Below are 14,112 nucleotides of genomic sequence, written 5' to 3' on the forward strand. Positions count from 1 at the left end.
CTTTAATGATGACGTTGCCCTCAAAAAGCCCCAAATCCTACAAAACATTCCAGACTGTTTACTTGCAAATTGAGCAAGTTTGTTCTGATTTACATCAAAGCATGTTGTAGTGCAATAGTTACAAGGGCTCCTTTTTCTTTGGCTTTTGGCAACAAAGGAAACTAGCAGGATGTTCGGACAAGAGCTGTACGAGGCCAAACAGCCAGCATGCCCCTTGTTAAACACTTCACTGTTCACTACCAAAGTCAAAGGGATATTCTTTTTAACCTAGGAAGCATTATGGACCAGACAGGCACCAACAATCATGTTTCACAACTTTAATAGAATATTCTATCTATTCTGTACAAATTGAAAACACCGTATTAAGTTACAAATGTGTAAGGTAAGGCTGGAGCACTCTACATGCCTGGTCACAGTGTTGATACAGCTGCTATTCAACTGCTGCCAGAGGTTGGCAATGGATGCTGAAACTAGAAACATGTACCTGAAGTGCCACACAACAACAAAAGGTAGTTTTGAAGACTTCAGACCTTTAAATAAAACAAATTGTGGAATGGAATAATTTCAGTGTTGCAAGTAAGACACCAAAACTTCAGATTTATTGAATTGAATTTTGATAAATTTCCGTGTTCGTAGTGAAAGGTCCTTCCATGCTGGACACTAAGCAGTAAGACTACTAGAAATTTTCTGGTTCTTTGGCTGCAACCCACTTCCATCAACAGCAACAGTTTGGCCTTTGCATTTTGATCTTCATCCAGAAGAGTTGTCATTTTGATGCAAGTTCATTTCTTCTGTCTAGACTACTACATTGAGACCAATTCAAATTATTTGTTTTACAAGTACCCATATTGTATGCAAAAGAGGAAGAAGATTTTCAAGTATATTAAAAACTATTAAAAAGCACTAATTCTGTCAAAGTACTTACAAACATGAATAAATAAATAGTAAGATGAACAACTAAGTCTCAAATATGACACCCCCTTCAATTGGTTTTACTGAGATAATAAATATGACATTTAAAGCTGCTCAAGCACTAGTTCAATTTGTAGGTTGCAAGAAACATTAAAAAAAGGGAGGAGGGAACTAGCAAAAAAGTCATATTGCTCTATCTGTTTCAGCTACCATACATGTAATCCATTTACTTTAGCTTCTCAGCACATTGCTATTCCACAATTTTCAATGTTTAACAAGAAAATGGATAATCCTCACTTGGTAGTCTGGACTATTCCCCTATGCATAGGGCAAAAGGCTCTAAAGGCCTATTGACATACTTAGCTACAGTGTACCAACGGCTGTAGAGTGTGCTTTATTTAAACCTCATATTTCCCAAATGCATTGAAGTTGCCACTGTACATGTTAAGCAATAAAGAAAAGTTAGTGAAAATCATGCATTTTAAAACAAATTAATTTTAAGCATTGTTAATAAGATTGTGCTGCAGTGGTGGAATATCCTGAACTGCAGGCCAGGTATCCAAATATTTGTTACAAGTTGTTCAAATATCACTTCCAAGTGGTATTTCCTTATTACTGTTGTTTGCATTCAGCAGGTTGGCTGGAATCTTTCTGTATAAAGGGAAAAAGAAAAACAACAGTTAAAAATCAGAACGGCATACAAGAAAATACCTCAACAAATAAAAGAAATTGGCTATGCAGTTTTGAATTAGCTAGAGATATCATTAGCATGTACAAAAAAGCTACATGTAAACTCAAGGTAGATCATAAAGGTCTGGATAGCAGTTACCATATTTACTGGGTCCCCCCCAACTGCTTGGTACCCCGTATTTTTAATCTACATCTGTGTTCTTTACACTCCATCCAGTAGGCCAAGGTTCAAACAAACAAGCAAGCAAAACACCTTCTACTCCTCTCCACCAGAGGCTCAATTTGACTTTCAGTTCCTATTAAACAGTTTAACAATAAACTGCCACCTCCTCACTAACTCTGAGGAGGGAGGAAGGCAGGGAAGGTAGGCTGCTTATTCTGCAGCACGTTTGAGTTTTTCCTTAGAAGCCTTGCCCTTTCTGCTAAGGTGATGAAAATGTAATTAATGTGTTGATTTCTTCTAGGTTCTGCATCACCAGCAGGTAACTATTCAACAGTTTAACACTGGGCAAGTCATCCACATGTTAATCTGAATATGTAAAAGTAGAAACACCTTCATTAGGTAGTAAAACAACTTCCCCTTTGGCAAAAGGAAGTGTATTTGGGAAGGAGAACAAGTACTCAAACAGCTAAGAACTTCAGGTTTTACAATGCACTTGCTTTTTTGTTGTATAATCGGATTCTTAGAAAGCAGGGTAATTTGTTCAGTGTATTTCCTGTTTGCTTCTCCCTTTACCATTCTTAATATAGTTTCTTATAAACAAATAGCAGTCACAGAAACCTGCTGAATTCTAGTAAAGAAAGATACAGGTATAAAACATGACACCTTGAATGTCACTGACCACAAAATAAAATGTTTCTTAGTAACCATCCTAAAAAAGAGCTTTGTGTGTTGTAAACAGAAGCAAACATGCAAGAGTTCGTTATACATCAAGTGACCAACAGCTAAGACAACTTAAGCATTTTGCCTGAAGTGAGGAAGAACAGGTGCAACTAAGATTCCTTATCATAAGTTTTGCCCTTGATAATCTGCACTAAACCCAGACTATTTTTCTCTTCCTCACCTAAACTGCTTTAGGGTTATAGCGGTCACTATCATTCCCACTGGAAGCCTGGATTAAAGCCAAATGCTGTCTCTTCTGCACAGATATGCCAAAGACCTTTCAGGCTTCTTCCTTGTGGTTTTCCTCCCCCAGCACATCTGGCTAACTTCAACTTTGTACTCTCTCATCTGCCGGGGGTTCCAAATGACACTGATGTGAATTCATTTTCACTGATCTGGGACTAAATACAGCATGAATTCCCTCTTGAAAAGGGGGATATGTTTACACAGAATACAAAATTAGCATTCTGTTAAAAAAATAAATAAATCTGCCACTGGTAATACGTTGCATGCTATTCCTTTTCATTTAGAGGCAGGCAAAAAACAGCAACATTTTTATCAAAAAGCTTTCCAAAAGTATCTGTTTTTCTTATAACTGCTTTGTATTTGAACATGGCCACAGAGTAGTGCACAGCATCACTTCCCCTCCCCCATGCATTCTGGATAACAGCCATAATCAAGTAATAAACCAGTTTTTTAGAAAGTACTTAAAAATCTTTCCATCTCCCTCCTTCCTTCCTATTCACCTGTTATATCGGACACACTTACGTTGACCACTACAACCATTTCAGCCAAATTTTAATGATCAACCAAAACCCTTACTATATTTTCTAATAAACTTCATTATCTTTTCTTTATACTTGTCTTTATTTCTGTAAACATTTGAGTCATTATTGCACATAAACCTTTATCCTGTAAAAACTGAGTCACAGAGATTACAAAGTTCCTTAAGGACCTTTCAGTGTTGATTACTGCTCTCAGACAAAAAAAAAAAAACAGTTTAAGGGGTTCTCGGATATGAGTCAGTTGTTGGAGAATTTTGCTAGTTTATGCTATTTTTAGCTTACAGTTGAGGGCATATCTATCTTGACCATATATAAAAAAAAAATGTTTAAGCAGGGCATAAGTAACAAGGCAGTATCTCAGATCCAGATCCCAACATAATCAATTTTCTTCCACCCTTTCAATAGCACAGCACTACTCTTGCTAAGCAAGCCAGCACGCAAGCTCCACATTGCCTTCAGTTACCCATCAGCCCCACATAACACATCTCACAGTCTAGTGCCAAGATGACAACAGCACAAGTAGGTGACTACAATTTTCTTCAAGTTACAGCTGCCTCATCAGGCACACACATGGTGAAACTTATCTTTGGCCTCTAATGGCTCCTGTAAGATTGGGGCCAGACCCCAAGCTGCAAGCGTGACTGAGATACTACGTCCATACTCCCTCAGGCAAGGCTATTAAGCTTGAGCCTGCTCTTCCTGCGGTGCCCAGACTGCTGGTGACATTTGGTCAGCCAACCACTACAAATCTATTTATTGGCCTCAGACAGACCCTGCTCTATTTTTCTCCCCGTTCTAGCAAGATTTCCATTCATGCTGTATTTCCTTAAATTAACTTCCCAAGATATCTCAGAAATGGTGGTGAAGTGCATCGGCCAGGCAATAAAGACCAAGCAGAGACTTTAACTGGCAAAAATAAAGAAGAATTGCATCTTATTTTAAAATAAATTTAGCAGCAAACACATGTACTAAGGTTCACTACCAGCACTACAGAGACAAGCATTATTCTTGTCGTAAAGAGATTCTCTGTAGTAGTCATGAACAATGACTTAAGTTCATATGAAAAGTGGTAGGATTTTTAAATTTTTATGTCTTTAAAGTATTTCATAGTATTTACTTATTCTGTGCAAAGAGTTTAAACTACTCCGGGCCTTTGATTCCAGTTTGAGATGCAGTTCTAATGGAGATACAGAAGTTAAATAAGTGAGATTCCCACTTATTTTTTCTCTTTTGCTAACAAGCATCAATATAAAGCTTTTTTGCCACTGCCTCTTATTTACTGCATCACTTGTTCAGAATAAAAAAAATACTCTTGCTCCAATGGGCAAGAACATTTTTCTTCTGGCATTTGATTACCCAGGAGAACAGTGCAAGAAACTTGAGCTAATTAGCTTACGTACAAGACCACTTGCTCAGACATCAGCTAAACTGCATCACCTGCTTATGGACATAGGGGACATGCATCAAATTTAACAAGGGAATTTCACCTAAAATTTGCAGGATCATAGGGCTAAAATGGAGAAGAAAAGCAAGTCTGAAGTAATACTGCTTTCATGACTCTCATACACACAGCCCACTGCTTCTACCCAGCCAATTAATCTGGTGTCCTACAGGATGGGGGGCATAAATCCAAAGCATCCATGCCATTTGTCTTAGCAATTTAATCCTTTCAAACCAGATCTTTTTCACCTAAAGTTACTGCTGAAAGAGACACTGAATTTCTATTCATCTTCAATGTTTGAACAGATTAGGCAGGACATATTCCTAGGTGATTCAAAGAGCAATCAAGCCTTTACCTCCTTACTTATACAAATCACTTTTTGGGAAGCTTCCCACCTGCTAAAGCAGCACAGGCAGCCCACCAAGATACCATCTGGCTACCAAACAGACTTTGCTGCCAACAGTGGGATCAATGCAGGCAGTAGGCACTAAAGCTGATGTCCTTTCCAGCAGAGAAGGAAGAAAGCCTTTCAATACTTCAAATGTCCTACCATGAAATAGTCCAGTTAGGGGTCCTAAAGCTAAACCTCATCTTTGTTCGTTTTCTAATCTATATTATTGAATGAGAAAAAGCAAGGATATCAAATATATACACAGGAAGTAAACTCAGGGCTGATTGGAGCTAAGCAAGCAAGTGGTCTGAACTGCCTCCTCCACAGCCAGACAGAACGCTTCAAAGGTTCTGAAAATGAATTTGCTGCTAACAGGCCCTTCTACCACTGTTACTTAAAAGATAGGGTAAGCACCTTGAAGCATGCACAGTCTCTCTCCACAGCAACTTTAGTTCATAATTCAAAACAGCATTCTATATTACCTTGTCAGCTACTTTTCTTTTCAAGCTTAGCATCAGTAATGTGAAATAAAAGCAGCTAAAGGAACAGGGCATGCAAGCACATAGAAAAACACTAGACAGAACAAGCTACATTATCTGTTTTTGTAGCATCTTCCGAAGCTACTTTCAATCATCTGCTCAGTCTTCCAAAGCCACAACTTATACGTATCATCTCTTACACAAAGCACTTATGCTAATGACCTAGTTCTAACTGAACAACTCAAGCGTACTTAAAACTGACAGGAGTGAAAGGAAGGAAAAAGGAAAAGTTAACTAAGCAGAAAGCGTTGACATTTATGTAGCAAATGTAGAACGACAATAAAGGAGGAGGTAATATGGAAATGACTGAAGAGAAGAAATTGGATTGGAAAGGAAAACAAACCAAAGAACAGTTATTTTTTGTGTACGTGAAAAGGAAAACTATTCTAGATATAAGAAAAGCAGGGGGGAACTGAAAGGCAAAGAGGGGCAGGGGACAGGGAGAAACAGGACCAGAAAATGGGATATACAGAAGAAGGAATGGAAAACAGGATCAGGGTATGAGTATTAAAAGAAAAAACAGAATTCCAAGTTGACTTGAAAAACTGAAGCCAGTGGCTGACAATTTTCAATTATAACAAGGGAAGACAGAATGTGTAACATTGCAGCAGGACAACACATAAGCTGTTGTGACAAATGGATGTTCTACTGTTGTGGGTAAATAAACAGTGCGAGTATGTTGAGGCAGGGTGGCTGACTTCTTAAAGCATATCGGAAATAAAATTAAAAAAACGTAACAGCTCAAATTTGAGTTTAACAAAGGCAAAGAAGGACATTATCTACACAGAGAGGGAATGAGTTGGAAAGACTACAGCTTCTCCTAAGTAACCAAAGGAAAAAAAAAGATACAAGCCTAAAATACAGGGGAAAATAGTACGGAGCCTGTTGCAGGCATTGTTCTCTATGAAGCATGGGATGAAAGGTGAGAGATGACAGTATACAATAGAAAACTTTTTTTTTCTTTTAAATAAAGAGACAGATGAGCAGGACAGCAATACCTGTTTAGAATCATGAGTTCAAGAAAAGGCCTCTAAGAGTGACTGACTGCCTTTGTCAGGCAGCATAAGTAAGAATAATGTTGGAAAAGACATACTAAGTAAGCTGATGACTTACAAGAGTTCAAGAAGAAAGACGACATTTAAGAAATAATTTGCAAGTACACTAGAAACAGTAAAGAGACGTGTAACATCAAATCAGAAACAAGGAAAAAATAAAGTCTGACAAGTCTCAGTATCTTTTATCATGTGTATACAAAATACAGTTTGACTGCTACAAAGGCAAAGCAGAAATTGTGTGCCAGAAAGGCAGAGAGGTCATTCTGAAAAATCTAATTTAATTATATGATTTAAAGGCATTCACCTCTATACACATTTCTTTCTATTTTGTACTAATAAAACCTAAACTCTGAAGTCACCACTCCCCCATTTCTCTTCCCCATACAAGGAAAAAACAGAAAACAAAACAGAAAACCAACCACATTGCATGGCTACAAATGGGACCCTTGGAAGTTAGGTATGAATGGAATTCCACCTTACCTAGAAATGTATGAATGATAAACAGACTTAAATTACACCTAAATGGGAAAAAATTGAAAGGAACTGTCAGCATGAATGAAAAGTGAAATGTACAAAATAATACAGGAGGCAACAACTACAACCTTCCAAGATACCTTAAGCTTTTTTTCTACAAAATACTAAATCCTTTAAAAGGACATTTGATACCTAGCACAAATATACTTCGATTCACAACTAACACTGTGTTTCTCAGCTGTCCCACTTTTTCCCATTTTTACCACCACCGCAATTTGATCCTGCAGAACACTCATTTCTGCCACTCTAATCCTGTTTGATCAATCTTTCCACACGACAGACTTTCTTTAGTATACAGTGTTTCTCATTAAAGACAAACAAGCTCAATTCTTGATATGGTGACAAAAGCATTTACTAGTGATATGATGATGCATATAAAACTCTACATCAGAACGAGTGACTTGTTAAGCTGCTGTTAAGACTTTTATCCCAAGATCAAGCAGTTTTGCATGCCTTTCACTTTTTCATCTGTGCCTTTATAAAAAATTAAAAGCTGATGTTTTAAGAACTAAAGGAACACAAGTCTGTCATCACTGCCCCAGCTTCACTAAATGTAAGCGTTAACTTTACCATGACCGAAGGATTGAAAAATACCTATCAGAAGGAGCACTAACCCTTAAGGCTGAATTTTAAACCAGGTCTCCTAAAGTTTAAAATTCAAAGTTGGGGACTAACTTTTTTTGATTTCTAGCTGAGTGCAGACATGTGGAGTCTAACCTGCAGCCATCAGGACAACCAAAAAGAACAATTCTAAGAAAAAGAAAATAAACAAACAAGCTAGTTGAGACTTGTCAGACTAATTCTAAGTTGAAGTCCAGCCACAGAATATTTGAAATAAGACCTTTCTAAAGGAAAAACATATATCACTATTACACAGAGATACCATTGAGAAGTAAAGGCATATAGTTCAAATGTTATCTTTTTCTTGGTGCAGGTTGGAAGACAAGACCTACGTTTTCTCAGTTTATGGAAACATTAACTCTTAAGAGCAATTTGAGTGCTGAAGATGATGAAAACATTGCAGTCAGAAGCTAGGGTGGTTTTTGTTTTTTAATAATTTATTAATCTTTTCACAAACTACTATAACCTTAGTTACATTGCTCATGACTATAGCCTGCGTTATGACTAAGCACACAAAAATCCCTACCTTAGGATCACTCTCTGCATCTTCTTCTTCTTCTCCCTCCTCTTCCCCCTCCAACTCCTATGACAAAATAGAGATAAACTAACAGAAATTAAAACAGGTTAAAAGTGTAACTTTTTGTAATGGAGAAAAAACAAAATAGCAAATGATATTACCACTGTATTCCAGAGTGTTTCAGATGTCAACATTAAAACTACTTGGGCTGACTTAAAAGAATTCAGCATCTTCAAAATCTTAAAGCAAAAATCTTCAAAAGAAGATTTAAAACAGATTTAAAAGGTTCAGCACAGCTTAAGGCAACCTTCCTACATAAGCTGCTGCAGTCTCCCAGCAATTTTTTAACTTCTACCTGACCTATTATTTGGAATTTTACAGTTCTGGTAATAAGTATGTATGTCTAATTTTGTTCTTTGTTTTGACCTCCTTCCAAAGAGTCTCTGTTTATTTCAATTACTGTGGACAGGCTATGTATTCCTGCACAGGATTTTGCAGCATTTTCACACTCTGTTGTACACATGCCTACATCCAAGTAGTAACATCTGGCACTGGAGACAGATTAAAAATACACGTATGCTTCTATCAAGACCCAGCTTAAAAAAATAAAAATAAGAAAGTGTTTAGTCACTCAACAGCCTAAGCCAAGAAGTCCGTATTGCAACTTGCAAAGAGAGAAAAGAGACTGCATGCTGAAGGCTGCCAGCTCTCGTCAGACCACCAGCTTGGTAACTTCTGATGTACACTACTATGGTGAACTTGATGACAGCCAGGTATGTACCTTTAACCAATTAGCAAGAACACCACAGTAAAAGCAGTAAAATAGAAATATAATTATCTGTAAAGGATATTAGTTCATTTTAGTGTGATATCATTTAGTGGTTTTGTGCAAAGCCTTTCACACTATGTTTGTATTCATACAACACTACTGTAAACGGACCAGACCTCTTGGTGTACTAGAAATTCCAGCCTAAATTAAGCCTTTATCCTGAGCAGTTGCTTGCTCTCCCTTTTTTACTTTACATTTAGCAACGCCCAGTCTTCAAGCTTATGACAACTAAAAGTTGACAGCTGAATTCCACTACTGTCTAAGTAACAGATATTTAAAAATAAGACTGGAGGTTGTTATCATGCAACACTCAAATAAAAAAAAAGCTCATCTTTAATTTTTGACTCATGTCAGAAAGCAGCTTTTAAAATGCTAGAAAAAATGGGTAAGTGTTCTTGCAGAAATTACTTTCGTGAAGAGGAGAAACAGCCATAGATTTTGTAAGCCAGGAATGTTGAACTCTTTTGGAAAGAAGTATCATACACAAGAGCATTTATGAACAACTATTTTCTGCTCCATATAGGACTATTTCTGGAACTGGAATGCAGTAGGTAATCAGTTATCTATAAAAGATACAGTATGCATCTCACCTCCTCTTCACCTTCTTCACCTTCTTCAAACTGAAAAACAAACGCAAGGTTTTATTAGCTCTGCTAATATTTGCATAAAATCTTCTGCAGTAATAGGTCTAGCATATTCAAACACAGTAACTGAAACTAAGCCCCTTCCAGAAGCAAAGATTAATAACTCATAGCGAGTTGAATGACTCTTTCCTATTCCCAAATAATAGGAATCTCTTCAGGTTTTTTGTTATTCTCATGTAATTGATATTACATACTAGTCTAATCAGGAAAGAAAGATAATGTTTTTATCTTCATGGTGATTAATGAACAAAATGCTGATAGCATACATACGTTATCATCATCTTCTATAGCCTCCCCAGTGAAATACAGCACAGCACGAGGGACTATCCTTTCACGGAAGAAGTGTCCGATTTCAAAATCTGCTGCTAAAGTAAACTCTGAATCTTCATCCTGTAAAGCAAGTCAGTTTGATTTTTCTATTAAAAATGTGATGTGCTACAGAAGAGCAAACAAAGGTATTTCAAAGTTACAGGTTTGAGAAACATCACACTGTCATCAACATCAACCTTCAGGTCACAGGTACTTTCAGTATACTTAACTTTGTAACAATAAAAGAAATATTGCAAGTCTAAATCCAGATTTGCAGAATTGAGATTTATTTTAAAAGTTTCCTACTTTCTACATACAGGCTACTGGCCTGCTGAAACACTTTCTATTAAAAAGGCTCATACAGACTTTGCTGGTTCTGACACCGGATGTTACAGAATTGTTTAGACTGCTTCAGACTGATTTTTTTAAAAAAAATCAGATAGATACCAGCCACACAGTAATGCTGAGCGGCTAGAGAAAATAATGACCTCTTCTCAAGGGTGATCATTATAGGTGTCTCAGATCAGCAAGATGTGTAACAGCAAAATGTCAACAGATTACCTGGAGAAGTCAACAGTATCTTTCATTTTATCAAGATGAGCTCAACTTCAGCAAAAGCAAAAACAACAAAAACACAGAACTTAATAAAAGAACCCAAATAGTCACTATAGAGATGTTTAGCAAAAAAGATATGGCAAAGAGCAATTGTGCAATTTCAGAAATGTAAACTTACCAATGACTCTCCATCACCAGATACTGCAAAAAGAAGACAGTAAATTTAAGAAAAGTTTGTATAGTCTAGCCCACCTCAATATTCAAGATGACAAAACACAGTACAAATAAAGACCTTCTCATACCAGAAAACACCGGGGTTTATAAAGTCTTCAGAAGCTAACTATTAAACCTTTAAAAACAATTCAGATTTATCCTAAATTAAACCCACAGAAATTGCACTTGCAAGAATTTTATGTGCTATAATAAAAGCATGAAAGCTGCCATTTTGATGTCAAAGATTTTTGCACAGGAAATACTTTTTCTACAAAGACGGGTTCCAAAGGCATGCAGATCACATTTCTCCCCTCAAAGAACAACACATTTTGTTTCTATATTAATGCTGTAATTACAATAACTTTATTTTGCTACAGCACTACAAACCCTCTCCTCTCCCCAAACACAGATGCTATCAAGTAGATTAACATTTTGTCATGAATTTGCCAAGCATTGTTGAGAAAAGGCCTGTTACTGTAACCAGTAAAGAACAGGGTGGGGTTTTTTGTTTGTTTGTTTAAAAAAAAAACAAACAACCAAAACACACCACCACCACCTCCTCCAAAAAACAGATTTCCCTCCTCTACTCGGGTGCCATGGTATTGTGATCCTACTGTGAAAGTGATAATTTGGCTCAGTCTGTTCTCAAGTCGAAAATGCAACTATCATCTGCCAGCAAATGCATAGTCGTATCTTTCTTATACAGCTACCTCCAGAGTATGTCCTTTAAGCATTTAAAAAAAACAATATAAAACCATCATGAGGCAAACAAATCTCCATTCCTTTCTGAAAGCAGCAACTACTTGTAACAAAAAAAAAAAGTTGTTTAAGTTAAAGGACATTTCTGTACCAAACAAACTCCAACTTTGGAAATACTTATCACTTGTTTCTTATCCCCATGTACACAGGGATTTGCAGTGGTATTTAGAAGGGACAGGTAGTTCATAATAGCCCATGACTGAATCAAGAACTAAAGTCCATTTTGTTCAGTACATCTCTGAAGTCCAAAGTAAACTGCTTCTTCCATCCATGTTTGGAAAAAAAGAGTACAATGGGAGATGTATCAAGAAGAAATAATGTTTTTGAAATCCATCTAAGTTGTTCTAAATATGTGAGTACACATCTAACGTTAGATAACTAGGAAAATTAGGAAGGTATGTATGGAGCATTAGGGGTCACTAATTAATCACAGAAGAAACCACAGGAAGTTCTGTCACTTAACACAGAGGTTTAAATGAAACCGATATGCTAGAACGTGACCAACACTGGAAGAGATTTCTTTCCCATGTTAAAAACCTCAAATTGACGCATGGAGCCATCCTGTGGTAAAACAAGTCAACTTCTTTAGGAGATTCTACATGAGACTCTTACCATACTATGAATCCTCTTTACACAGCACACCTAATGGCCAAATTCTACAGAATAATGTCAGAACGAAATGATCTGTTTGGATGGGCTACAGTTTGCTGTCTTTCTCTAGTAAGAAGAAAGTATATAATGCAGCAGCACAAATAGGTTGTAGGTTTAAGCTGTATAAATACAAATACATATAAATAAAACACAACATATTTTAAGAATCCTCAATTCTCAGTTTCTAAGCTTACCCTTTATTGGGCTGAAGAAGTTAAAAAAAGAATCATTAGGTACTTGTTTAGTAATTGTCCGAACTGTGCCTCGACCCTTGTGTTTCTGTTTTTTCTTGATTGTTTTAACTGTAACATTTTTTCCTTTCTTCCAGTCAATAGTACACCTAGAGACAACACGTGGGAAACAGCATTTTAACACAAGACATCAGTGAAAATAAGGAACTGAGCATCAGAGCAACAAACATCAAGGCAAAGACGGCTTATCATTCTCTAGATAAAGCTAGTTTTACACACACTGGCAACTGAATCTACTTGACAAGATGTCAAGTAGATGCATCGTAGTGCTAGAGACCATGTGTATGTTGAACATAACAAATATTTCCCTAAATGAAAAAGCTAAATAGTTTGTCTTCGCAGAGTAATCACTGCCCCCACCCATACTTTAATACCTCTTTGCCCCAACTACTGGAGTTTTGTAACCAAGGACATGATTAAGCTATTCCAGAAAAATCTCAAGAGTTGAGAATTATTCTTCCAACAGTCAGACCAGTAGAAAACAATAAGTTACGTCCTCTCACTACAGGCCAAGGCAGTGTCCAGTTTCCCTAAAAATAAATGCACAAAGAGTGACCAGGGAGAGGCACATTTTAGCTCTCCAAAGAACAGTGCTCAGACTGACCTGGCAGTCAAGTACAGCAAGTTAGAAAGTACTTTTCAGTTTCTTTCTGCTACTGTGCAAACTGTCACTTTTATCTCAATTAAAAGTCTCCCTCCATCCACCTATAGTTTTACCCAAAACTGCACATGGCAAAGAATGAGTGGTAAACACAGCTAGTTCTCTTCTAGTGGAAATAATGGTGTCACAATAACCCTGAAGTGCCTCAAAATATCTTGTCCTATAGATAAATGGTCAAAGTCAACAGGTTTACAGTCAACCTGTATAAAAAGTCACAGAAATGTTTTCCTGCTCTACTTATTCCAGTATGTATAACCTTCATCAGGAAACATGAACTGAAATCAAAGTTTTAACATACCAGCAATTTTTGAAAGGCATTCCTCTGTAAGACTTGAACAGAAAAAATTTTGCTGTAATTAACTAAAGTTTTCTTCAAAATGGAGTAGCCTTTTACTTACGCACAACTTTCACTAAACTTGCACGCAGACATTTTGCCTCACTGTGGGTGAATACTCAATTCAAAAGCCAACATGTAGCACTAAAACCCAAGAAGTTTTGAGGTTGTCAGGGTGCTTTCAAGAAAGCAAGTATTTGGCATTTCTTAAGTGTTAGTTTAAAAAAAAAACCAAACCAAAAACCAACAAAAAAAACCTCCCACCAAAACTCAAAAACACATCCTTCAAGGGGGGTGGTGGTGGGGGAAACCACACACAAAAAACCCAAACAACAGAAAAACACCAAGGAAGCTAAGAAAAATAAGGTACAAAAACATTTTTCAGTTGTGTCAGCTCTGCTCTGGCGTGGCACTGAACATCGGGTATAGAGCAGAGATCACTGATGGGAAGAGAAAGGGTTAGGTTAGACAGAACAATCTTTTACCCAAATAAAAACTCTAATGTGGTGTCTAACTCACTAGACTTCCATAACAGAGA

At 36.9% G+C, this 14,112-nt stretch overlaps 1 protein-coding gene across 6 annotated transcripts in view; it reads right to left on the reverse strand.

Moving 5' to 3' along the window:
• Positions 1-302: 302 nt before the first annotated feature.
• Positions 303-14,112, reverse strand: part of NAP1L4 (nucleosome assembly protein 1 like 4) — a 28,238-nt gene continuing 14,428 nt past the window's right edge. For 4 of the 6 annotated variants that reach the window (XM_009288751.1, XM_009288750.1, XM_009288749.1 and 1 more), the window contains 6 exons: positions 12,523-12,668; positions 10,884-10,906; positions 10,112-10,231; positions 9,788-9,817; positions 8,378-8,434; positions 303-1,563 (listed from right to left, as the gene is read on the reverse strand). In XM_009288751.1, the coding sequence (XP_009287026.1) occupies positions 1,525-1,563; positions 8,378-8,434; positions 9,788-9,817; positions 10,112-10,231; positions 10,884-10,906; positions 12,523-12,668 (415 nt within the window). In that variant the 3' untranslated portion in view covers positions 303-1,524. Of the gene's footprint in view, positions 1,564-7,176; positions 7,215-8,377; positions 8,456-9,787; positions 9,818-10,111; positions 10,232-10,883; positions 10,907-12,522; positions 12,669-14,112 lie in introns of those variants that run through there. The other 2 variants (XM_009288752.2, XM_009288753.2) reach the window with 2 other exon arrangements.

The sequence above is a fragment of the Aptenodytes forsteri genome, unplaced genomic scaffold (assembly GCF_000699145.1).
Source record: "Aptenodytes forsteri isolate BGI_AS27 unplaced genomic scaffold, ASM69914v1 Scaffold8, whole genome shotgun sequence".
Lineage (NCBI taxonomy): Eukaryota > Metazoa > Chordata > Aves > Sphenisciformes > Spheniscidae > Aptenodytes > Aptenodytes forsteri.